We start from the raw sequence: 25,035 nt of genomic DNA, 5'->3' as shown, positions 1-25,035 counted from the left end.
TTATTACAGAGGAAAACTCAAAAGGCCTTATGGTGGATAAGTCACCCGGGCCTGACGGACTACATTCCAGAGTCCTGAGAGAGGTTGCTGAAGAGATGACGGATGCATTGGTCATGATCTTTCAAGAATCACTTGATTCTGGCATGGTCCTGCAGGTCTGGAAGGGTGAAGGGGAGATCTACAGTGACAATTTCCATTCTGCTGAATCTTAGCTTTGTGGAGAACTTGAATAGACTGGGATCTCTTCTTGGTGCAGAGGAGGCGAAGGAGAATTTTAATTGAAGTGGAGATTATGAAAGGCCTGGACACTATAAATGGGAAGCACCAAATGTTAGTAAAAGGGGCCATTATATTTGGTCGTTTGTTGGTCAGCATGGAACTGGTGGGCCGATGGGCCTATTTCTTTGCTGTATGGCTCTATGATCTATTTCTTGTAGCAGAGATATCCATATCTTAACAAAGTGATCGCTGGAAAGACTTGAAGGGGAGTTGAGGAGGAATTTTTTCACCCCACAATATGCGGGTGGGGAAGGGTCTGGAACTCAGTTCCTGAAAGAACGATGGAGGTTGAAACACAGGTCACATTTAAACATATATATCTGATGAACTCTAATCCACATGACCCTAGCCTAGAGCAATAACTGGGAAGTGGCACGCTGGGGTGAATGGCCTCATTGCTACACATTCCTACTCCTAGAGTAATATAATGTATGTTTAGAACATGGGGCATAGAGTACACAGAGCAGGGACAGGCCCTTTGGCCCATAATGTCTATGCTGAACATGATGCTAAATCCCTTTTGCCTGTACGTGACGCACATCCTGGACATCACCTGACCTAACTCCTTCCTTCTGGTAGGCGCTTTAGATCACTGTACGCCAGGACAAATAGGTACAAGAACAGTTTCTTTCTGTTTGCCATCAGTCTTATGAACACTTGAATTTTAGTCTATTATAAACCAAGTCTACCTGTACATACACAGGTATACCTCATCGTATATAGTTCACGATTATTTGCACTATTGTTTGCTTTTTGATTCTGTACGGGAGAGCTCAGGGAAACTGGCATCAAATTCCCTGTATGTGTCCACATACTTGGAGATAATAAAGGATTCTGATATACCTCCATTCCCTCCCTGCATATTCATGTGTCCATCTACAGGGCTCTTAAACGTCCCCATTGTACTTGCTTCCTCCACTACCCCCAGCAGCCGTTCCACACAACTACATCTCTTACGTAAAAAAAAAACTTGCCCCACACTTCTTTAAACTTTCCCCCTTAACTTAAAGCTCTGCCCATTAGTGTTTGACATTTCTACCTTCAGAAACAAATTCTACTGTCTACCCTCTCTATGCCTCTCATAGTTTTATGATTTTTCTCTCAGGTCTCCCCTCAGCCTCTGAAATTTCAGAGAAAAGAATCCAATTTCATCCAAGCTCTCCTTATAGCTCATGCCCTCTAATCCAGACAACATCCTGGTAACACACACAAAATGCTGGAGGAACTCAGCAGGTCAGGCAGCAACTATGGAAACGAAGAAACAGTCGACGTTTCGGGCTGAGAACCTTCTTCAGGACTGGAGGCGAGGGAGGAGGTGAATGGGCAGGTGTAGCACTTAAGCCACTTGCAGAGATAAGTGCTGGGAGGGAGATTAGTGGAGAGGGACGAAAGGACAAGGGAATCACAGAAGGAATGACCTGTGTGGAAGGTGGATAGCGGGTGAGGGAGGTAAAGATATATTTAGTGGTAGGATCCCTCTGGAGATGGTGGAAGTTGCAGAGGTTGATGTGCTGGATGTGGAGCTCATGGGGTGGTAAGAACTCTGTTACTGCAAAGGCCATGAGAAGAGGGGGTGAGCGTTGATGTTCAGGAAATGGAGGAGATGTGGGTCAGGGCGGTATCAGTGGTAGAGGAAAGGAAATCCCATTATTTGTAAAAGGAGGACATCTCTGACATCCTGGAAAGGAAAGCCACAACCTGGGAACAGGTGTGGCAGAGGTGAAAGAACTGAGTAATTTTTACAGGAACATACATCAAAGTTGCTGGTGAACGCAGCAGGCCAAGCAGCATCTATAGGAAGAGGTGCAGTCGACGTTTCAGGCCGAGACCCTTCGTCAAGACTAACTGAAGGAAGAGTGAGTAAGGGATCCTGAAACGTCGACTGCACCTCTTCCTATAGATGCTGCTTGGCCTGCTGCGTTCACCAGCAACCTTGATGTATGTTGCTTGAATTTCCAGTATCTGCAGAATTCCTGTTGTTTGCGTTAAATTTTTACAGGAGATGGGGTGGGAAGAGGTATAGTCAAGATAAGCGTGGGAATTGGTAGGTTTATAAAATATGTCGATCAACAGTTTGTCTCCAGAGATGGAGACAGGGAGATCAAGAAAGGGGAGGGAGGTGTCAGGAATGGACCAGGTGAATTTAAGGGCAGGGCAGAAGTTAGAGGCAAAGTTGTTGAAACTGAGGAGCTCAGCATGGGTGCATGAAGCAGCACCAATGCAGTCATCACTGTAGCGGAGCAAGAGTTGGGGAGCGATACTGGGGAAGGCTTGGAACTTGGACTGTTCTTCGTAGCCAACGAAGAGGCAGGCATAACTGAGTCACATCCTACTAAACCACTTCTGCATCCTTTCTGAATCTGCCACATCCATCCGCTAATCGGGCAATCAGGTAAAATCAATAGTTTTGAGAAAAGAAATTTGCATTTGGCCTGCGCAAGGTTTTACATACTGTAGCTGTACCATGACCTCTTGACTCCTACACTGAATGCCCCAACCATTGAAGGCAATCATGACATATGCCTTCCTTCCTACCCTAACTACTTGTGTGGCAAATTATATTAATAATTGGTGACATAGATTTAGAGTGATTGGTGAAGCACTTAAAGGGGAGCCAAGGGAGGGTCTGGAACTCATTTCCTGAAGAAATGGTGGAGGCAGAAGCCCTCAATATATTTAAACAAGTCCACCTGACTGGCTGTAACCCACACCACCATGGAGCAAGAATGGGGAAGTAGTGTGAGTCTGGATAGCCAGAAAAGCTTTGCTGGGCTGAATGGTCTCCTTCTCACTGTTCATTCCTATTCCTGGAGCAACGTAATGTTAGTTTACATTCATTTTGTTACTGTTTAGAGTATACCTGCTAATTCTGTAGAAAAGCAGGCACTCAGTCAAACTTCAATCAGGAGTAGTTTCTTATCCACTGGTTTCAACACCGTCCTAGGTTCTGAGAAGTGAGAATCTATCTCTGTTCATTTCCTTTCTGCTGAATTCTCCACATTGTTTTCAAATTCCAAGTCTTGAACATATTTTTCAATCCTCCTTTTAATATCCGTCATACAAAAATCTTTCTTAAGGTTCTTTAAGGTTGGCAGTGGAGATAAGCTCTCTACCTATTAAATGCTCACAATGGTGTGCATCTCAAATAGCCTCTGACACCCAAGTCCAGCTCCGGGCCTTCACATGTGGCTTAGCTACTAAGCCCAGAGGAGCTCCTCCTACTGACAGAAGAATGAGCAAAGGCGGGTTACTGGCACCTTAAAACCAGTCGCTTTGGGCAGATGGGGCACGTCTGCCATGGTTGGCAGCTCATCTAGAAGAAGGAAAACTCTGATCTCAAACCTCTACTGCCTTGCGGCTATACCCACTCATGGGGAAGGATTCGGAAGTAAATCCCAGGGAATAATCTGGAGCTTGAATCCCTAAGACAGTTTTACATTGATTTCAATGCTGGCTGGCAACTCCTGCGACGCCGCTGGTGCCGAACTCTATTAGTCTCTTCCATCCCTTTGGAGGCAGCTGCATGAAGTGGGCAGCCTGCTACATGGGCAACGTCTTTCTCTCCATATTCTACTGCCCTGGCTTGTGTACTATGTAGAAAACCCAGTACAACCAACAGAGGGACCTCGTACAAAAATCTGACTGAAACCATTCCCCTTCTCATTCTCTGCCTCCACCTCTCACACCCACCAAGCCTTCCTTAGTATTCACCCCACCATCACCACCCCCAAGGCCTTGCTTAGGAAGTATTTGTTCAGAACCACAACTGGCTGACTTTTGGTGAACATATCAAAACTTTGATCCCTAACTTCTGCTTGTATCACATGGCCGCTTCTTCTGGGTTGTGCGCTGGTTTGTCCTGGCTAGCTCTGTTATAGAGACAGCTTCTCTGACTGACTTCTGTTGAAGCTTTAACTTACTTTTTCCCTTTGCCTGCTGACCAACCTTCCCTATTTTTATTTCTAAATTTGTCAGGTCAACCAGAGAATAAAATAATTACATTTATTTTACACAATCAATTGGTGTGATTTGGGACAATTCTGCTCGAATGAATGATAGAAGCATTATTAAAAGGATCTTCCAAAAGAAAACTGGATAACAAAGCATGCACTAGTTTGTTCCAGGTTGGGCCAGGACTGACCCTAGCTGTGTTAGGATTGAATTGTCCGTTTTCAAGTCTGGCTGTTCTCAACTGACTGTGGTCAGGTTGGATTGCTTTTGGATCGGCCATGTTTGGGTTGTATCTAAGTTAGCCTCAGTCAGGTTGGATTAGACTATAAGACCATAGATGTAGACCATAAATCTAGACTTCAGAATTGTTTAATGATTGGGTTGGACTGGTCATCGACCAGGTTGATTCGGAACGGTTTAGGTCTGGTCAGAGTGTGCTCTGATTGGCAATGGTAGTGTTGGGGTCAGGTTAGGTTTTAATGTCATATCTGACCAGCTCTCTTGTTTGCTGTAATTTTAGAAACAACAGGGAAATTGGAGGAACTGAGACTTCTCATTGAAGGTCAATGTGGACCCAGGAATCTGAATGACATCCTTTCTTCCTGCGTCAGTCATTCTTTCTATTCTAAAATCCATACTCTACAAATAAAGTTTTGGATAAACAGTAAAAATGGATATTAGTTTCATATTAGCTAAGGAAACAAGGTTTGATTTTATGAACCAACTTGTTAGTTGTCCATTTTTCAAGTTTTTATAGGTATGAGCATTGACATAAACAAGTAGTCTTCATCGTTGTCAGCATTTTTGCCACCTTTAGAGAGTGTTGAATGTTTCAATGTTTCTTACCTCGAGCAATGAGAGCAGCAGTTTCTGTAGAGTTCCTCTGGTGTCACCTTGAACATCAGTTTCCAGATCACATGGGAACACTGCAGCAGAACAGGGGGAATGACACTGATCATGTACATTGAGTCTAAATCTGATACAATGGATACAGAGTGAGAGGGAGAAATGGTGATCAGGATTATGTTTGCTTTTACTGTCCATGCACGTGTGGACTGCATCCAGCATTCCCTGGTATCAACAATACCAGACCAAGATTGTTTTCCCACAGAGTAATGGAGAGAGGTAATCGCCCAGGTTCATGTCAAAGCAGAAACCACTGGAAATAATTTCTTGTAGATCTGAACAATATTTTGTGTCTTCTGGCTAAGCAACAAGTCCACTTCAATCCCCCTTTCTCTGTAATCTCTTCCAGCTCCACAACCCTCTCACAGATCTCTTTGTTTTTAAACCAGGCTTCTTGCCTCTTCAATTTTGATCATTCCAAGATTGGTCACTGTTACGTTTTGTAACTTCAAAAATTCGAAGGAAGACTCAGGAGTCCGAAATGTGGGTCTAACTTTGAGTTTACTTTAAGTGAGGTGCACATGCATCACGTTGCAGTGTGATGACGTATGCAATTCGTGTATTTATACAAATAACTTGTAATTAATTATTTAAATGAACTAGAATGTTTAACCAACCTATATATATACACACACACACAAGATTACTCAAACATTAGTTAAATATTAAATATATAACAGTCTGGGTGCCTTCAGATGCCAAGTCATTAAGCTCTGGAACTCCCCCCTTACACCCTCTTGTCTCTCTGTCTATTTCTCTTCCTTTCAATTCCTCCTTAAAACCTTTCTGTATGACCATGTGCTTTAGTTCTCAGATCTCCTTTTGAAACTTAGCATAGATCTTTATTCAATCATTTCCAGGTAAGTGTCCTAGTGATATTCTGCTGTGTTGAGGGTGCTGTATATTGCTTTAGGTTACTCTCCTGGCATCACACATGTATCTCGGTCAAACCCTTTTTATTCCTCTCTCACACAGAAACACGCACATCTGCTTGAACGTGTGTAGGAGAGAAAGATCTTGTACATAGGGACTTGTGTAATGCCAGGAGAGTAAACCAAAGCAATATGTAGCAACCTTAAAGCACACCTACATAGACACACACACATATATAAAATGTATACACATCTGCTTACTCAAAAGCACACACATAAAAACACATTCAATACACACATCCTGGGATGGAGAAGATTCATTATGAGGAGAGGCTGGAAAGGCTAAACTGGTTCTCCCTTGAGTGGAGGAGATTAAGAGGGGCATAATTGAACTATATAAAGTTATGAGGGTAGGCTGCAGTAAAGGTTTCACATGTCAGGGGTAGATAAAACTAGAAGATGTAGAGCTAGAGTAATGAGGAAGGGATTAGAGAGGACCTGAGGGGGTCTTCCTCTTGCAGAGAGTAGTGTGCAGCTGGAATACACTGCCTGAGAGAATGGTTGTGTCACAGTGGGGGCATTGGGAGCAAGGGTGGACCCAAATGCAAGACACATCTTGTGAGGTTAATTAAATTTAGTTTATTGTTTGATATCAGGAGAGCTAGGCAGGAGCAGGAGTAGTGAACTGGACAAGGACTGAGGACTACGACCAGGCTGGGACCAAGGGTCTGGGCTAGGACTCGGAATCAGCTCCCAGAACTAGAGGAGACATGAAGAGGCTAAGGTATGGACTCCGAGCCCGAGACTGGGCAAGGACCCAGTACCTGGATCTTGCCTTGGGCTCAGACCCCAGAACCAGGCATGGACATGACATGGGCTAGGGAGAGGAAGAACATGGAAAACAGAGCCTCGGTCTTGGGAGAGCAGGTACATGAAACCTTGGACACATACACAGAACAGAGAGCCGGGACCCCTCCTTGGGTACAGGACATAGGGCCGGGACTCATGACCCTCTGCGAGGCAACAGCAAGATGGCCTGACTTACCCCACAGAGGCGAGGACAAGACACAAGACATGACCCCCCGCGGGGCGACGGCAAGACGGCCTGACTTACTCCACGGAGGCGAGGACAAGACAAGACAAGACCAACATGAATGAACACTAGACAGTACCTATCTACCTCCGGTGATGGGACTAGACCGAAGTGCAGCCGGGAGCTGCAGACGAGGGCTAGAGGCGAGAGGGGCAGAGAAGGGATTCAGACAAGGGGGTAGGACAGGAATCACAGACCACCAGGGCCAGGACTTGACTCAGAACTGGGAAGCCGCCAGGGCCAGGACTTGACGTGGTACTTGGACGCCGCCAGGACAGGACTTGACATGGTACTTGAACGCTGCCGGAGCCAGGACGTGGATGTGGTACTTGGACGCCGCCGGAGCCAGGACGTGGACGTGGTACTTGGACGCCGCCAGAGCCAGGACGTAGATGTGGTACTTGGATGCTGCCGGAGCCACCCTGTCCAGTTACCTTGCCGAAGCGAGCCTGCAAAGTTTCCTCATCGAGGTGGGTCCGTCAGTTAACCCGCCGGAGAGAATCAAGAGCTGCTGTCTACTGTTCCTGGGCCGAGTCGAGAGCTCGGCACTACCTGGAGGTTCCAAGTACCACGTCCAAGTTCTGGCCCTGGTGGCGTTCAAGTACCGCATCCAAGTCCTGGCCCTGGCGGCTTCCCAGTTCTGAGTCTAGTCCTGGCCCTGGCGATCAGTGATTCCTGTCTGAATCCCTTCTCTGCCCCTCTCGCCTCTAGCTCTCGTCTGCAGCCCCCCCGCCTGCACTTCGGTCTAGTTCCATCACCAGAGCTAGACAGGTACTGTCTGGTGTTCATTCGTGTTGGTCTTGTCTTGTCTTGTCCTCGCCTCCATGGGGTAAGTCTGGCCGTCTTGCCGTTGCCCCGCGGAGGGTCATGAGTCCCGGCCCTATGTCCTGTACCCAAGGAGGGGTCCTGACTCTGTGTTCTGTGTATGTGTCCATGGTTCCATGTACCTGCTCTCCTGAGACTGAGGCTCTGTGTTTCCATGTTCCTCCTCTCCCTAGCCCATGTCATATGCATGCCTGGTTCTGGGGTCCGAGCCCGAGGCAAGACCCAGGTACTGGGTCCTTGCCCAGTCTCGGGCTCGGAGTCCATACCTTAGCCTCTTCATGTCTCCTCTAGTTCTGGGAGCCGATTCCGAGTCCTAGCCCTGACCCTTGGTCCCAGCCTGGTCGTGGTCCTCAGTCCTTGTCCAGTTCACTACTCCTTCTCCTTATTATCGAACAATAAACTAAATCTAAGTAACCTCACAAGATGTGTCTTGCATTTGGGTCCACCCTTGCTTTTGGGTGCATTTGGGTCTACCCAGTTTGAGGCTGGGCTGCTGGCAGTATTTGAGAAGTGTCTGGAAGAAAATTTACATTGCTAGACATGAAATGCTAAGATAGATTGGAAGATGGGATTAATATAGGAAGATGCTGACTGGTCATTGAAAATGAGTTGGGCCAAATGGCCTGTTTCAACATTGTATGATACTATGATTATGAGACACACAGAGACATGCTTTACTACACACACACACACACACACACACACACATGCTTTACTACACACACATACACACACAAAGGCACACAAGCACTTTCACATACATATAAAATGCACAAGCACACACAATTAGCATGCATATGATACTTCTCATGTCGTAACTTGTCTTTTGGCTCTTATGGGATATCATGTTGACATCAAACCACTTTAAGAAGCTATTAGCAATGAAAAGTTTAGTCAGAGAGACAGATAAGTTTTAAAGTCACTTTCTGAATACGTATTAAGCCCTGGCCGATTCTGTAAAAGCTCTGCGCGACACTTCCTGGTTTTTGGGTTAGTGTGCGAACCACGAACAATGTTCTCCACCTGCAGGTCTGTTGAAGAACTGCAAGCACCAACCATTCCCAGCGCTGGGACATGAGACTCTGTACTATACATTCGCAATAAAACAGCGACACGTTTGTGTTACTTCTTCAGCAATGTTAGTAAGCTCTGCACTGCGAATGATGCAGTGAGATACGAGACAATTGAGGCAAATTCCCCCCAGTTTCCCAGAGCTCTACGTTGTACTCCATCACCTGAAATGGCTCCCAAACACAGTATTAGGGAGATCGCAGAAGTTTTAGGAGGTGGAGATGTTTTCTCTGGAAAGGCCGGAGAAGAAAGTTTTACTGGGTTATTACATTTACTGTGTCATGGGGTCATACCCGTCGGCCCCGCAAGTCTGTGTCGGCCATCAGTCACTAATCACACAGTCATCCCATTTTAATTCTCTCCACATTCCCATCGAACCCCTCCCCGCAGATTTTACACTCACATACACACCAGGGGTAATTTGGAGGAGCCAAGGAGCCCACCAACCCTCACGTCTTCGGGATGAGGGAGGAACGCAGAGCCTCCGGGGGAGTCCAACACGATCACGGGGAGAACCTTCAACGTACACACCGTGCACCATCAACAGGAACATGTGGACTCTCTGGAGGTCAAGTCGGGATGGCGATCTCAAGAAATGATGATGTAGCAAATTCTTATAGAGCGGGATATGAGAGGATAAATTGGATGCTTCTGGAAATTATAATGTGAGCTTTAGAGCATCTGGAATTTGTCTGCCTTTGTTGAGTGGAAGAGCAGTCTGAAAGAGATAGGGAGCTGTCTGCACCGGAAGCTGTGGCCAACCCTGACACAGCTACACCTGTACAGTATTGGAGTTGGAATAATGTGACAAGAAATACATCAGCAATCAGAAAATAAAGTGAAAATGAAAAGACCACTTTCTGAAAACAACACAGAACAGGAAACAGGAGACAGAGTTTGTCATTGGACATGCAAGCCAACTCTGCTATTTAGTAATGCCATGTCTATCTGACTCTGATCTCAGCTCCACTTTTCTGTCTGATCCCCAACTCCCTTGATTCTCCATATTGCAAATACCTGTCTCCATCTTTCTCTGCGAATCATGAGAGGGAAAGTGAACAAAACTTGAAAAACTTTACTCTCGAGGTTTCATTGAAAATTCTTACAGCACACGACAGGCTGGATGAAGGGAGTGTGCTTCGCCTCAGCGAGGAGCCTAGAACCGGGGTCAGTCACGCACAGAGTAAAGAGTAGTCTGGTTTGGAATGGGATGAGGAGAATTTTCTTCACTCAGTCACTGAGTTCATTCAAATAGAAACTGATTACAAAAGACTCAAGAGATTCAGGGATACAACAGCAAAGTGGTACTGAGGTAGAAGATTAGCCACAACCTTGTGCAGCCTTGTGTTCTTATGATTATAAATTCAGTAATAAGTAATTATTCTAATTGATTGAGTATTAATTGACTTAGTTATTGTTAAAAAGTACTTACTTTGTTTGTATGCTTCTTTTGTGGCAATGATTTGCTGAAAAACAAATTATAATGAGTAAATAGCTACATATGCTCATCAGAAGTATTAAACCGTAAGACCATAAGGGATAAGAGCAGAATTAAGCCATTCAGCCAATCAAATGTGCTCAGCCATTTCGTTGTGGCTTATCCATTTTCCCTCTCAACGCCATTCTCCAGCCTCTGCCCTGTAACCTTTCATGCCCTGACTAATCAAGAACCTATCAATCTCCGCCTTAAGTACACTCAATGACTTGGCCTCCACAGCCACCTGTGGCAACAAATTCCACAGATTCACTACCCTCTGGCTAAAGAAATTCCTCCTCATCTCCGTTCTAAATGGACGTTCCTCTACACTGAGGCTGTGCCATCTGGTCTGACTCCCCCACTATAGGAAACATCCTTTCCACATCCACACCATCTTGGCCTATCAGCATTTGATAGGTTCAATAGTCCAATGGTTCCATTTAATATCTAAGAATGTGTACAGTATACAACCTGAAATTCTTACTCTTCGCAGACATCCACGAAAACAGAAGAGAAGCCCAAAGAATGAAGGACAGGAAAACGTTAGAATGCCAATGTCCACTCTCCCCCCTCCCACACTCACAAGCAGCAGCAAAGCATCAACCCTGGCCCCTCCCCGTCCTCCACTTACTTCAGCAGGAAGCGTCACCACGACCACCCACCAAGCAAGCAATAGCAAAGACCCCAAAGAGAGACCATGATCTGCAGTCCAACAAAAATTGCACTGAGATTCCCCCCCACCCCCCCATCTTAATTCCAGTGAATACGGGCCCAGGGCCATCAAACACTCCTCATACGGTAACTCTTTCGTTCCCCAAATCATTCTCGTGAACGTCTTCTGAACCCTCTCCTATGTCAGCACATCAATTTAAAGAGACAGCACAGGCTGGATGGGCTGAACTGGCTTCTTCAGTGTCACGTGATTCAATCCTTCAGCTCTTTGAAGTTGGAGAATCGAATCAAGTGGGCTGCACGGTAGCTTAGCGGCTGGCGAAACGCTATTAGGGCACCAGCTGTGAGATTGGGGTGCAATTCCCAGCGCTGTCTGTAAGGTGCTTGTACCTTCTCCCTGTGACCGTGTGGGTTTCCACCAGGCGCCCCTGTTTCCTCCCACATTCCAAAGATGTACGGTCATAGTTGGTGAGCAAGCTGTGTTGGTGCCAAAGTGTGCTAACCCTTGCAGGGCTGCCCAGCACAAACATCGCTGATTTGATTTGACGTAACTGACTCATTTCATTATTTGTGTTATGTATTTGTGACATATAAAGTGAGCTTTTATCTTTCTTTATCTCCTTTACACTTCAACAACACTTTTTAGTGAATTAAGTCAGAATATGTTAATTCTCCAAATAATGTGGTTCAGGATTAAACGTACTGAGTTAGCTCTTGTGCAGAGAAGCTCGATGAGGATGTCTTCATCTGTTCCAGCTCCTTTCATTGCTTTGTTCAGCAGCTTGGCATCGAAGTGGCAAGGCCAATCTAACATGGCCAGTAGTGTCTTTTCTAAGCATCCACTGAGTTCTCCTTGAAGCACTTTCTCAAGATCCTACAGAAAAAGAGGTGGGGGGGAATGCAAGCGTTAAATCTGTGTTAGATCCATTTGTTTGAGCCCATCGGATCGCTTTATGTACCTCCTGGTCTAATCTGGTCTCCAAGGAGATTGTTCCCAGGAAGAGGCAGCCAAGGTGATGATCCTTTGATCAACATTCTGAAGGCAGTAAGCATTTCAGCAGACAGCTTCAACAAAGGAAGCAGAAATGTACAGTGGTATAAAGTGGTGGTTACCTGAAATGGAAGGTGTCAATGTGTCTAGAGAGAAAATGTGGTGTGGTTCTGTTCCTCAAGGATCATTGGATCAATGTTGGAGGGTAAATTCGTAGAGGCCAGAAAAGGACTGGGATTAATGATTGACAATTGCAGAGGCGGTAAAGGCAATGGCCCTAAATGGCTGGTTGTTTCCTCTGGAAGGTGTGTTAGCTGGATCTACCCCCACCCATGAGAAGGTGCCACCCATCGTCTTCATAGCAATCTGATTCACTGCCCATTGCAAGCTGGGAGCTGTGCCGTCTTCTCTTGTTCGATTACCACCACAGGGGGAGAAGTGAAGCAAGCAATTATTTTTATAGCATCTGATCAGTACCTCACTGAGGCCTAGGGAGATTTAACACCAGTGAAATAATTTGATCGTACAGGGGTGCAGCCAATGGCGCCACAGCCCCACAGCTCCAGAGATGTGGGCTTAATCCTGGCCTTGTGTGGAGTTTGCACAATCCCCCTGTGACCATATGAGTTGCCCCTGGGTGTTGCAGTTTCCCAAAGATGTGCGAGTTGGTAGGTTGATTGACGGCTTTAAATTGCCCCTAGCGTATGGATGGATGGTTGAATATCTGGGGGGTTGGGAGTGCAGATGGGAATGTGTAGAAACTAAAAAGAAAACACAAGTGTCGGATAGGCCCAATGAGATACCACATGGATGTGCAGGGAATGGAGGGATATGGGCTTTGTGTAGGCAGAAGAGATTAGTTCAGTTAGGCATTCAATTACTATTTTAATGAACTTGGCACAACACATTGTCCAGAGGGTCATTTCCTGTTCGATACTTTTCAGTTTTCTATGAGCTATTGATATGTATGACGTGCGGAAATGATGGGCGGATTGGCTTGTTTCCATATTCCATGACTCCCTGATTCTGTTGTAACTTTGGAAATATGCTGCCAACTTGTTCATGGTACACGGCGAGTAATAAAGAATTTGTCACCTGCTCTTAGTGACCAAAATCGGTTCAGGAACTTAGCAAGAACGGCATAAACTGAGACTGGTATTTTCTGCAAGGACTTGTGTAACATGCTGTAAGGTTTCACTGATAATGTAATGGTTTCTCTGTAGCAGCAATGTTTGGGTTATGACTAGAGATAATGGGGTTAGAAATGCTGTTGTTCTTTCTTGTGAGCTGGAAGAGAGATTTCCGTGGTCTTTTTGGCTGGGGAGAGATGGGGAGAGAAGACACGAATGGAAAGAGTTGGTAGACTGCTGGAAGGGGTGGACTCGGGGCGAGGGTCCGAAGGGCAGACAGTCGGAGGAGGTCGATGGTGGACGAATGGCCGTGCTTGTGAGCTCCAACATTGTGCAATAGACTTTTAATAAGATTGGGCCCTTTTTTTTGCGATTAAATAATTAAGTTTTATAATTCTTACTTTGACTATATGGTTAGTGAAAAAAAGGGCCCAATCTTATTAAACAGTCTGTTGAGCAATGTTGGAGCTCACAAGTACGACTATTCGTCCACCATCGACCTCCTCCGATTGTCATTGCCCTTCGGACCCTTGCCCTGAGTCCACCCCGTCCAGTGGTCTACCAACTCCCTCCATTCGTGTCTTCTCTCCTCATCTCTCCCCAGCCAAAAAGACCACAAAAATCTTTCTTCCAGCTCACAAGAAAGAACAACAGTATTCCAAACCCCATTATCTCCAGTCATAACTCAAACATTGCTGCTGCAGAGAAACCATTACATTATCAGTGAAACATTATGGCACGTTACACAGCAGTGAAACCCTACAGCATGTTACACTTGAAATAGTGACAAGTAACTGATCTTTCCAAAGGACGGCACCCGTGACAGTGCTGTACCCCTTCAGTGTTCAGCAGCGGCAGCCGGATTTTACATACTCCTGTCTCTGGAGTGGGGTTCAAACCCACAAACTTCTGACTTACATTCTGACTAATGTAAGACCAACTGAATAATTACTTTGGTTCTGTCTTCACTAAGGAGGACATAAATAATCTTCCAGAAATAGTAAGGGACAGAGGGTCCAGTGAGATGGAGGAACTGAGTGAAATACATGTTAGTAGGGAAGTGGTGTTAGGTAAATTGAAGGGATTGAAGGCAGATAAATCCCCAGGGCCAGATGGTCTGCATCCCAGAGTGCTTAAGGAAGTAGCCCAAGAAATAGTGGATGCATTAGTGATAATTTTTCAAAACTCGTTAGATTCTGGACTAGTTCCTGAGGATTGGAGGGTGGCTAATGTAACCCCACTTTTTAAAAAAGGAGGGAGAGAGAAACCGGGGAATTATAGGCCAGTTAGCCTAACGTCGGTGGTGGGGAAACTGCTGGAGTCAGTTATCAAGGATGTGATAACAGCACATTCGGAAAGCGGTGAAATCATCGGACAAAGTCAGCATGGATTTGTGAAAGGAAAATCATGTCTGACGAATCTCATAGAATTTTTTGAGGATGTAACTAGTAGAGTGGATAGGGGAGAACCAGTGGATGTGGTATATTTGGATTTTCAAAAGGCTTTTGACAAGGTCCCACACAGGAGATTAGTGTGCAAACTTAAAGCACACGGTATTGGGGGTAAGGTATTGGTGTGGGTGGAGAATTGGTTAGCAGACAGGAAGCAAAGAGTGGGAATAAACGGGACCTTTTCAGAATGGCAGGCGGTGACTAGTGGGGTACCGCAAGGCTCAGTGCTGGGACCCCAGTTGTTTACAATATATATTAATGACTTGGATGAGGGAATTAAATGCAGCATCTCCAAGTTTGCGGATGACACGAAGCTGGGTGGCAGTGTTAGCAGTGAGGAGGATGCAGGGTGACTTGGATAGGTTGGGTGAGTGGGCAAACTCATGGCAGATGCAATTTAATGTGGATAAATGTGAAGTTATCCACTTTGGTGGCAAAAATAGGAAAACAGATTATTATCTGAATGGTGGCCGATTAGGAAAAGGGGAGGTGCAACGAGACCTGGGTGTCATTATACACCAGTCATTGAAAGTGGGCATGCAGGTACAGCAGGCGGTGAAAAAGGCGAACGGTATGCTGGCATTTATAGCGAGAGGATTCGAGTACAGGAGCAGGGAGGTACTACTGCAGTTGTACAAGGCCTTGGTGAGACCACACCTGGAGTATTGTGTGCAGTTTTGGTCTCCTAATCTGAGGAAAGCCATCTTTGCCATAGAGGGAGTACAAAGAAGGTTCACCAGATTGATTCCTGGGATGGCAGGTCTTTCATATGAAGAAAGACTGGATGAACTGGGCTTGTACTCGTTGGAATTTAGAAGATTGAGGGGGGATCTGATTGAAACGTATAAGATCCTAAAGGGATTGGACAGGCTAGATGCGGGAAGATTGTTCCCGATGTTGGGGAGGTCCAGAACGAGGGGTCACAGTTTGAGGATAGAGGGGAAGCCTTTTAGGACCGAGATTAGGAAAAACTTCTTCACACAGAGAGTGGTGAATCTGTGGAATTCTCTGCCACAGCAAACTGTTGAGGCCAGTTCATTGGCTATGTTTAAGAGGGAGTTAGATATGGCCCTTGTGGCTACAGGGGTCAGGGGGTATGGAGGGAAGGCTGGGTTCTGAGTTGGATGATCAGCCATGATCATAATAAATGGCGGTGCAGGCTCGAGGGGCCGAATGGCCTACTCCTGCACCTATTTTCTATGTTTCTATGTTTCTATGACTTTACCTACAGGTGACAGGTAAAATTATCATTGTCAGCTGGTAAGCATTAAACACAGGGGACACAAGAGACTGCAAGTTATGTTTTGTAACTCCAGAAATAAATCAAAAGGAAAACACGGATAATTCATCTACTTAGTTTATTTTTCTTGGTGAGGTGGACACATATGACATAGTGGTGTAATGACGTCTGCCATTCACGTACTTCTTACATACAACCCATAATGAATTATAGGGTGTTAGCTTTCATAAGTCGAGAGATAGAGTTTAAGAGTCGCGATGTAATGATGCAGCTCTATAAAACTCTGGTTAGGCCACACTTGGAGTACTGTGTCCAGTTCTGGTCGCCTCACTATAGGAAGGATGCGGAAGCATTGGAAAGGGTACAGAGGAGATTTACCAGGATGCTGCCTGGTTTAGAAAGTATGCATTATGATCAGAGATTAAGGGAGCTAGGGCTTTACTCTTTGGAGAGAAGGAGGATGAGAGGAGACATGATAGAGGTGTACAAGATAATAAGAGGAATAGATAGAGTGGATAGCCAGCGCCTCTTTCCCAGGGCACCACTGCTCAATACAAGAGGACATGGCTTTAAGGTAAGGGGTGGGAAGTTCAAGGGGGATATTAGAGGAAGGTTTTTTACTCAGAGAGTGGTTGGTGCGTGGAATGCACTGCCTGAGTCAGTGGTGGAGGCAGATACACTAGTGAAGTTTAAGAGACTACTAGACAGGTATATGGAGGAATTTAAGGTGGGGGCTTATATGGGAGGCAGGGTTTGAGGGTCGGCACAACATTGTGGGCCAAAGGGCCTGTACTGTGCTGTACTTTTCTATGTTCTATGTTAAACAAATAAGGAATGCTGAATTAAACAATATATTTCAATATTACTCAAATAGTTCTGAAATATTAAATACACCACGTTCCTCACTGCTCAGTTATACTTCTGACTCAGTACAGAGTGCATCTCAACTCAAATTTGTAACAGGTTGCTGTACAGTCATCTTACTGTCCATACAGGCCTAAAGATTTAATCGCTGTGGGGGCTTTCTTACCCTGCTGGAGTAATGTTTTTCCTGACAAGGGGGATCAGTCTGCTTGGCGGGTGAGACTTGTGGCTGTGAAACAATCTCAGGTTCTGGGATCTCATCCGTGGTGGTTGCAGGAGTTGACTCTGGGATTTGACGAAGTGGTTCTGACAGCTCTGGACACCTTTCTTCTCTCATGATTGAATCTGCTCTCCTCAACTGATCGGTGGGTCGTCTCCAGAAGATATCAGACATAATCTCCACTGTCTAGGAGAGTGGTCTAGCTCTGTCCTCAATCTTTCCAGTTATCCACTTTTGATCATCTCTTGTAGTCTCTCGCCAGGACTGCTTGTCCAGGAGTAAAACATCAAACCTCCTTGTTTGAGGGAGGAAATTGGCAAGCTTCTGATTCCGTGTTAGTATGTTTAGCTGACATTGCTCGCAATGCATTCTTTAGACTCTGGACAAATCTTTCTGCCAAACCATTTGTAGCTTAGTGGTACGGTGCAGATGTAGTATGTCTTGTTCCATTCACTTTCAGGATTTTCTGAAACTGTTTCACAACAAACTGTGGTGCATTGTCAGTGACTAAGTGTTTCAGAACACCAGTCTTTGGGAAGAGGCTTCTCAACGCATCAACAGTGCGCAAGGCTGCCGTGCAGGCTAATGGCAACACAGCTGGCCACTTTGTAGCTGCATCCACTACGACCAAGAAATTTGTGCCCAGGAATAGTCCAGCAAAATCCATATGAATTCTTTTCCAGGGCAATGCAGCCCATTCTCGGGATGGAGAGGTGTTACTCCTGGCATCTTTTGGACATGTTGGCATCCCAAACAGTGCATGGCGAGCTGCTTAATCTGCTGATTATCCCAGGACACCAGACAAAGCTTCGAGCCAACACTTCCATTTTGACCCTGCGTAGATGACCAGCATATAGCTCTCAGCCTGAATGATACAACTCTCAATCTCCTTATAACGCTGCCTCCATCAAGGCTAAGTTCACTCTGGCACCGGTAAAAATGGAGGAGCTGAATTTCTGCTGCACATTCCAGCCATTTTGTGTGGACCTGAGACAGTCTGGGATACCTTCTGATTTCCTTTTGGGTCATCTCTGCCATAATAGGGAGACTTCCAATTTGCATTAGGGAGAATATGTCAAGAGGACATATTCTGTAAACTTTTCCGGTATTTTCTTTTCCAAGATTACTCATCCTCTTGAATTCAACCGTGTGTCCTCCAAGGAAGAGAGGCCATCTCTGCATTCATGCTGCTGTTAGTGGAACATATATCTACGGCTTGAAATGGACACTCGTAGTTGATGATCAGTAGTGAGGGTAAACTCTCTCCCAGACAAGACGTTTTACAACCCGAACCAGACTCAAGGCCTCCCTGTCGATCTGTGTATAATTTTTCTCTGTGGCAATAAGGGAATGTGATGCAAAAGCTGTGGAGCATTCACTTTCATCACTCGTAAAATGTGACATGACCGCACCTCTACCGTAGGGCGAGGCATCACAGGCAAGCTACATTGGTTGATGTAGATCATAATGTGTGAGTACAATGATGTCACCATCTCCTTTACCTTTTTGAAAGCCACCTCACACTGCTTTGTCCATTGCCATTTCTTCCCCATCTGTAGTAATGAGTTTAAGGGGTAAAGCATAGTAGCCAGGTTTGGCAGGAAGCTGTAATAGTAATTGACAAATCCTAAACCACACTGCTATTGTGACATATCCTTTGGCTTTGGTGCAACCACCACCGCTTGAATTCTCTCAGCACACTTGTGTAATGCTTGAGCATCAAGGGTATGATGACAGTAAGTGATGCTTGGTCTAAAAAATTCACACACATGTTGTACTCTGAGCCCATAATCTACCAATCTCTTTAACACTACCTTGGGGGTTTGGAGATGTTCCCTGTCATCCTCAAGGGTAACAATGACATCATCCAGACTGCCTGGGAAACCTTACAGCACCTGGTCCATGGCTTTCTGACAGAGTGGAGGTGCAGGTGCTACTCCAAAAATAAGTCCACTCTGCTGAAGTGTTTTCTTCCAGAAAGTTTTGCAAAGTTATCCTCTCTCCTGGCTAGAGTGTATTGATCTACTTTCAGTATTGGGTTGATGGTGACCTTAAAATCAACACAGATCCTGACAGGCCTATTTTTTTTTGGGTTCTGGGACCACTACTGTTGCCCATGGGCTAACCGTGGAAAGAATTCCTTCAGCCTCAGTGTGGTCTAGCTCACTGGCTACTTTATGGATGGTATAATGAACTGGACAGGCATTGTAAAATACGGGTGTGGCATTTTCATTTAACACTATTTTACCCTTTATATGTTTAAGTTTTCCAGTGCCATCCTTGAACAATGAGGTGATGTCATCCAATACTTTTCTTAATTTGCTTTCAGTTGACTCTACTGCAGGCGATGTGGCATGCAAATGGTGGATGGATCTCCAATTGAATTGTAGTTGTCTCAGCCAATCATGGCCCATATTGCTTGCTCTCCTGCTTTTACCACATACAAGCCCAATGTAGCTGGTTAGTTGTGGTATTTCACTGTTATGGATGTCATTCCCACAGGAGTCATCTTTTCTCATTATTAGTTCTTAGGTGGATATCTGCAGGCTTCAGTTTGTTATTTTCGAAATGCCATTCAAACTCATTTTGTCAAATGACTGAAGCAGATGAGCCAGAGCCCAATTCCATTTTAATTAATTTGCAACACACATCAAAGTTGCTGGTGAACGCAGCAGGCCAGGCAGCATCTGTAGGAAGAGGTGCAGTCGACATTTCAGGCCGAGACCCTTCGTCAGGACTAACTGAAGGAAGAGTGAGTAAGGGATTTGAAAGTTGGAGGGGGAGGGGGAGATCCAAAATGGTAGGAAGAGGGGGAGGGATAGAGCCAAGAGCTGGACAGGTGATAGGCAAAAGGGGATACGAGAGGATCATGGGACAGGAGTCCGGGAAGAAAGACAAGTGGGGGGGGGGACCCAGAGGATGCGCAAGAGGTATATTCAGAGGGACAGAGGGAGAAAAAGGAGAGTGAGAAAAAGAATGTGTGCATAAAAATAAGTAACAGATGGGGTACGAGGGGGAGGTGGGGCCTTAGCGGAAGTTAGAGAAGTCGATGTTCATACCATCAGGTTGGAGGCTACCCATACGGAATATAAGGTGTTGTTCCTCCAACCTGAGTGTGGCTTCATCTTTACAGTAGAGGAGGCCGTGGATAGACATGTCAGAATGGGAATGGGATGTGGAATTAAAATGTGTGGCCACTGGGAGATCCTGCTTTCTCTGGCGGACAGAGCGTAGATGTTCAGCAAAGCGGTCTCCCAGTCTGCGTCGGGTCTCGCCAATATATAAAAGGCCACATCGGGAGCACCGGACGCAGTATATCACCCCAGTCGACTCACAGGTGAAGTGTTGCCTCACCTGGAAGGACTGTTTGGGGCCCTGAATGGTGGTAAAGGAGGAAGTGTAAGGGCATGTGTAGCACTTGTTCCGCTTACACATCTACGCTCTGTCCGCCAGAGAAAGCAGGATCTCCCAGTGGCCACACATTTTAATTCCACATCCCATTCCCATTCTGACATGTCTATCCACGGCCTCCTCTACTGTAAAGATACACCTTATATTCCGTCTGCGTAGCCTCCAACCTGATGGTATGAACATCGACTTCTCTAACTTCCGCTAAGGCCCCACCTCCCCCTCGTACCACATCTGTTACTTATTTTTATGCACACATTCTTTCTCTCACTCTCCTTTTTCTCCCTCTGTCCCTCTGAATATACCTCTTGCCCATCCTCTGGGTCCTCCCCCCTTGTCTTTCTTCCCGGACCTCCTGTCCCATGATCCTCTCGTATCCCCTTTTGCCTATTACCTGTCCAGCTCTTGGCTCCATCCCTCCCCCTCCTGTCTTCTCCTATCATTTTGGATCTCCCCCTCCCCCTCCAACTTTCAAATCCCTTAATCACTCTTCCTTCAGTTAGTCCTGACGAAGGGTCTCGGCCTGAAACGTCGACTGCACCTCTTCCTACAGATGCTGCCTGGCCTGCTGCATTCACCAGCAACTTTGATGTGTGTTGCTGAATTTCCAGCATCTGCAGAATTCCTGTTTGCGTTTTAATTAATTTGCAGTTCACTTCTGGTGTAAGCCCTGTTAGTTTCCACTTTGTAAATCTTAAGACTACTCAGCCCTGTGTCACTCCTATCATTATTAGATTTTTCATCAACATCAAGCAGATTGGTGCTCTTTTTGAAAAGCCAGCTTGACATTTTATCTTCTTCTCTTCCCTGTGCAGTCCATTTATTTTTGTCTGTCCAACATGTATTTGTATGTGCCCTGCTTTGTTGCATTTTCTGCAAGTTTCACCTTTAAACTTGCATTGATCTCCTGTATGTGAGCCTGTGCCACAATGGTAACACAATTTGCTTGGCCAGGCAGGTTTCTGTTTAGACATCATTTAAACTGTTCGCGCTCTCTTTCATTCCTGACTGCAACTCAATTGCATGTCTGACTGCTCTTTCCAGTGATACAGTGAGTTCAACTGCTCTTTTAAATATGAATTGTGCTTCAGCTTCAATTGTGCTTTCTTGTAAGATTCCACAAAATGAATGATCTCTCAGTGCATCATTAAGCTTGTCACTGAACTGACAAGGCTTAGACAATTTCTTCAATCCAGCCACATAACCTGAAATGGGCTCCCCTTCCTTTTGACTCTGCTCATGAAACCTAAAGTATTCTGCAATCAACAATGGTTTTGGTTCTAAATGTTTCTGCATTATGTTTCCAATATCAGCAAAGCTCATTTCAGCTGGTTTGGTTGGAGCAGTTACACTTCAAAGGAAATTGCATGCTTTTCCACCTATTGCACTCGGTAGCACTGGCAATTTCTTTTCATTGGCTTCAAAATATTGCTCAATTCATTCAGTATACATCATCCAGTTATCTGTTGTGCAATTTAAGTATCTATCTTTCCAATGTAGTCAGTCATTTTTGCTTTTATTAAATTTATTATTATTTTCACCCAGTACTCACTGCTTATGAACCTATGAATGTTTTGTCTTTTTAAATTCATCGTCTCTCTCCCTTTCTGAGGGAAAAAAATATACTGTGTTTCAACAGGTACTGTCAATAGTCAACTTGGGTTCATTTTAAAACCTCCTCATTGCCACTGTTATGTTTTGTAACTCCAGAAATTAGTTGAAAGATAAACACAGGAGCCCAGGATAACCTGCTTACTTAGTTCTTTTTCTTTAGTGAGGTGTACACATATGACATAATGGCACAATGACATGTCATTCACGTACGTCTTACATATAACCCATCATGAATTATGTAAACAAAGAATGCTTAATCAAACAATATATTTACAATATTACTCAAATATTACTGGAATATTAAATACACTACACTGTAGATACTGGAATCTGGAGCAACACACAAAGTGCTGGAGGAAGTCTGTGGTCCAGACAGCATCTATGCAGGGAGGTGAAAGTCGGCATTTGAGGTAGATATAATAGGGTGGCGTTTTCCATTTAGTTAGTAAATGAAATCCATCCCCAGATTTTAACATGAAATGTGCATTTTGCCTTGTCAATGGCTTCAACGGAAGAAAGTTAAAGCCCAGGACCACAATAATGCCATCAAGTGGCATATTCAGCACTACTGACAATCTGTCTGTAAATTACTGAGATATATATAGAACAAACACACTGTATAATGTATAGAGGGAACCAGTGCAGTGTGGATGTCTCACAAAGGAAATGAAAATACACTCCCTGGCTCTGCTGTTTGTTTATCCCCTGCATGATGAGCTTATCCATTTTGATCCAAATAAAGGGAGGATACAGTCCTCCCTGAGTTTCAAACATCCAACTTATAACCACCCCCCTACGTATGGGCAAGCCCCCATAATATTATTGCAATTAAAACTCTGATGTACATACAGTACGAAGGTTCCTGTGAATGGTAGAACTCGCATCCTCTCTCCACTTTTGGTAATTGTTTTTCTTATCAGTCACTACAGTTCACTACCATTCACTACAGTATTGTGGAGGTGTGGTTATCATATCAAGTGATTTTTGTTGATTCTCTGATTTGCATACAGAATTGACTTATGGATGTCTGCAAAAATGAAACTTGTTCGTTACCCAGGGATGGCCTGTAGAGTGTCACCAAAATGGTGAAAATTGAGTAACATTGGAGATACGAAGATGCAATGGGCAGACTGTTTCATGAATAAGATTGGACAGGCTAGACTACACCTGCTGGAGTTTAGAAAGACTGAGAGATGACTTGATTGAAACACATAAAATCCTGAATGGTCTTGACAGTGAGAATGTTTCTGTTGGTGGGGTCCTTGAATGGGGGTCAGTGTTTGAAGACAGAGGGTTGCATAGGTAAGATAAGGAGGAAGAAAAATTTTGTTCTCCCAGAATCAGAATCAGGTTTAATATCACTGGCATATGTTGTGAAATTCGTTAACTTACGAAACTTCTGTTAAATTTGAAGACGGTGACTTTTGGAATTCTCTTCCACACAGGGTGATGGAAGCGGATATTAATATTTGACACGCAAGGAACTAAAATAGTAGGAGTGTGAAGTTGAATTACATTCATATCATCCATTATCTTATAAAACAACAAAACAGGTTAGCCTGGCCAAGTGTCCTACTCCTGTTCCTAATAAGTTGGAAAAATGCCTACGTCAAATTAAAACACTACACATGGGTACAAAATGACAAAAAGTCTAGAGGAAAGACTCCAAAGGGTAGAAGAGGTGCTATTGTTAAAGTCCTAGTTAGATCATGTGCTGAATACAGAGAGAAGATCCGGACCAAAAAGTAGAAAAGCTGTATTTGGAAGGAGGTAAGATTTTGCAAAACATAGGAACATAGAAAACCTACAGCACAATACAGGCCCTTCAGCCCACAAAGTTGTGCCGAACATGTCCCTACCTTAGAAATTACTAGGCCTACCTATAACCCTCTATTTTACTAAGCTCCATGTACCTATCCAAAAGTCTCTTAAAAGACCCTGTCATATCCGCCTCCACCACCGTTGCTGGCACATGGGATCAAGGATCATGAAATATTTGGCTGTATTCCCAAGGATTCTGAAGATTAACAGGATACTTGATTGACTACTCCAAGATACTTATGGAAAGTGGTAGGTGAGATGGAGAGAGACTTTGCCTGCTGCTCAAAGAGTCTGGGCTTGGGAGACAGAAACTAGAAGTTGGAGCCAGGGTTTGAGGAGTGAAGGTTGGGGACGCTCCACATACAGACGATGTAAGAAACCGCAGCTCTTCCACACATGACAATCATTGCTGGGTTTCATTTCAAACTGAGACTGATAAGACCTCTATTTAAAGGGCTTTGATTGCCATAATAGGAAAATGGAATCAGATTACAGATCATGGACTGGTTCAACATACCCAAGGGTCCAAATACCCAACTCCTCCTCCAATGTGTAAAACTGAAGCTGAGTTTTGTTGCAAGTTGTACTTACTTTTTTGTACAGATCTCTGTACTTCTCTTTTATTTTCTGTCTCTGTTCTGTTGAGCGACTTGCAAGAACTTTAATAATTGTGATTTCATCAGTTCCTGTGAAACCCAAAAATAAATAGTTCAGCTAAGATAAATTGCAATGCCTGTTGCAAATTGCATTTGGTCACAGAAATGTAGCCAACGAGATTAGAGCAGTCAGTGTTGGGTGGCACTGAAGGTCGTCAGTTCTCCTGCAGCCCGGATTCAATCCTGACTTTGGCTGCGGTCTGTGTGGAGTTTGCATGATCTACCTGCGATCACCTGGGTTACCTCCAGGTGTGCCAGTTTCATAGAATCATGGAGAATTACTGCACAGAAATGGACCCTTCAGCTGCCTGAGCCCATACTGACCACCACCCACCAATTTACACCAACCCAACGTTAGTACCATTCTACCTATATTCTGCTACCTCCCCAAACCCCCCACCCCCAGATTATACCACTCATCTACGCTCTAACATCAATTTACTGTGAACAATTATCCTCCCGACCTGCGCACGTCCCTGGGATGTGGAACGAAA

General features: G+C 44.8%; 1 protein-coding gene across 1 annotated transcript in view; it reads right to left on the bottom strand.

Annotated features, from left to right (window-relative positions):
* The window catches only part of LOC134350623 (annexin A13-like), a 56,297-nt gene that overhangs the window by 12,914 nt on the left and 18,348 nt on the right, over positions 1-25,035 (bottom strand). Inside the window, exons 3-6 of the mRNA XM_063056106.1 lie at positions 24,477-24,571; positions 11,850-12,020; positions 10,430-10,463; positions 5,077-5,156 (exon numbers count right to left, since the gene is read on the bottom strand). Of these exons, the coding sequence (XP_062912176.1) occupies positions 5,077-5,156; positions 10,430-10,463; positions 11,850-12,020; positions 24,477-24,571 (380 nt within the window). The remainder of the gene's footprint in view (positions 1-5,076; positions 5,157-10,429; positions 10,464-11,849; positions 12,021-24,476; positions 24,572-25,035) is intronic.

Source organism: Mobula hypostoma, chromosome 1 (genome assembly GCF_963921235.1).
Source record: "Mobula hypostoma chromosome 1, sMobHyp1.1, whole genome shotgun sequence".
In the NCBI taxonomy this organism is placed as follows: domain Eukaryota; kingdom Metazoa; phylum Chordata; class Chondrichthyes; order Myliobatiformes; family Myliobatidae; genus Mobula; species Mobula hypostoma.
The sequence above is the reverse complement of the archived record's forward strand: the minus strand, read 5'-3'. Positions and strand labels throughout refer to the sequence as shown.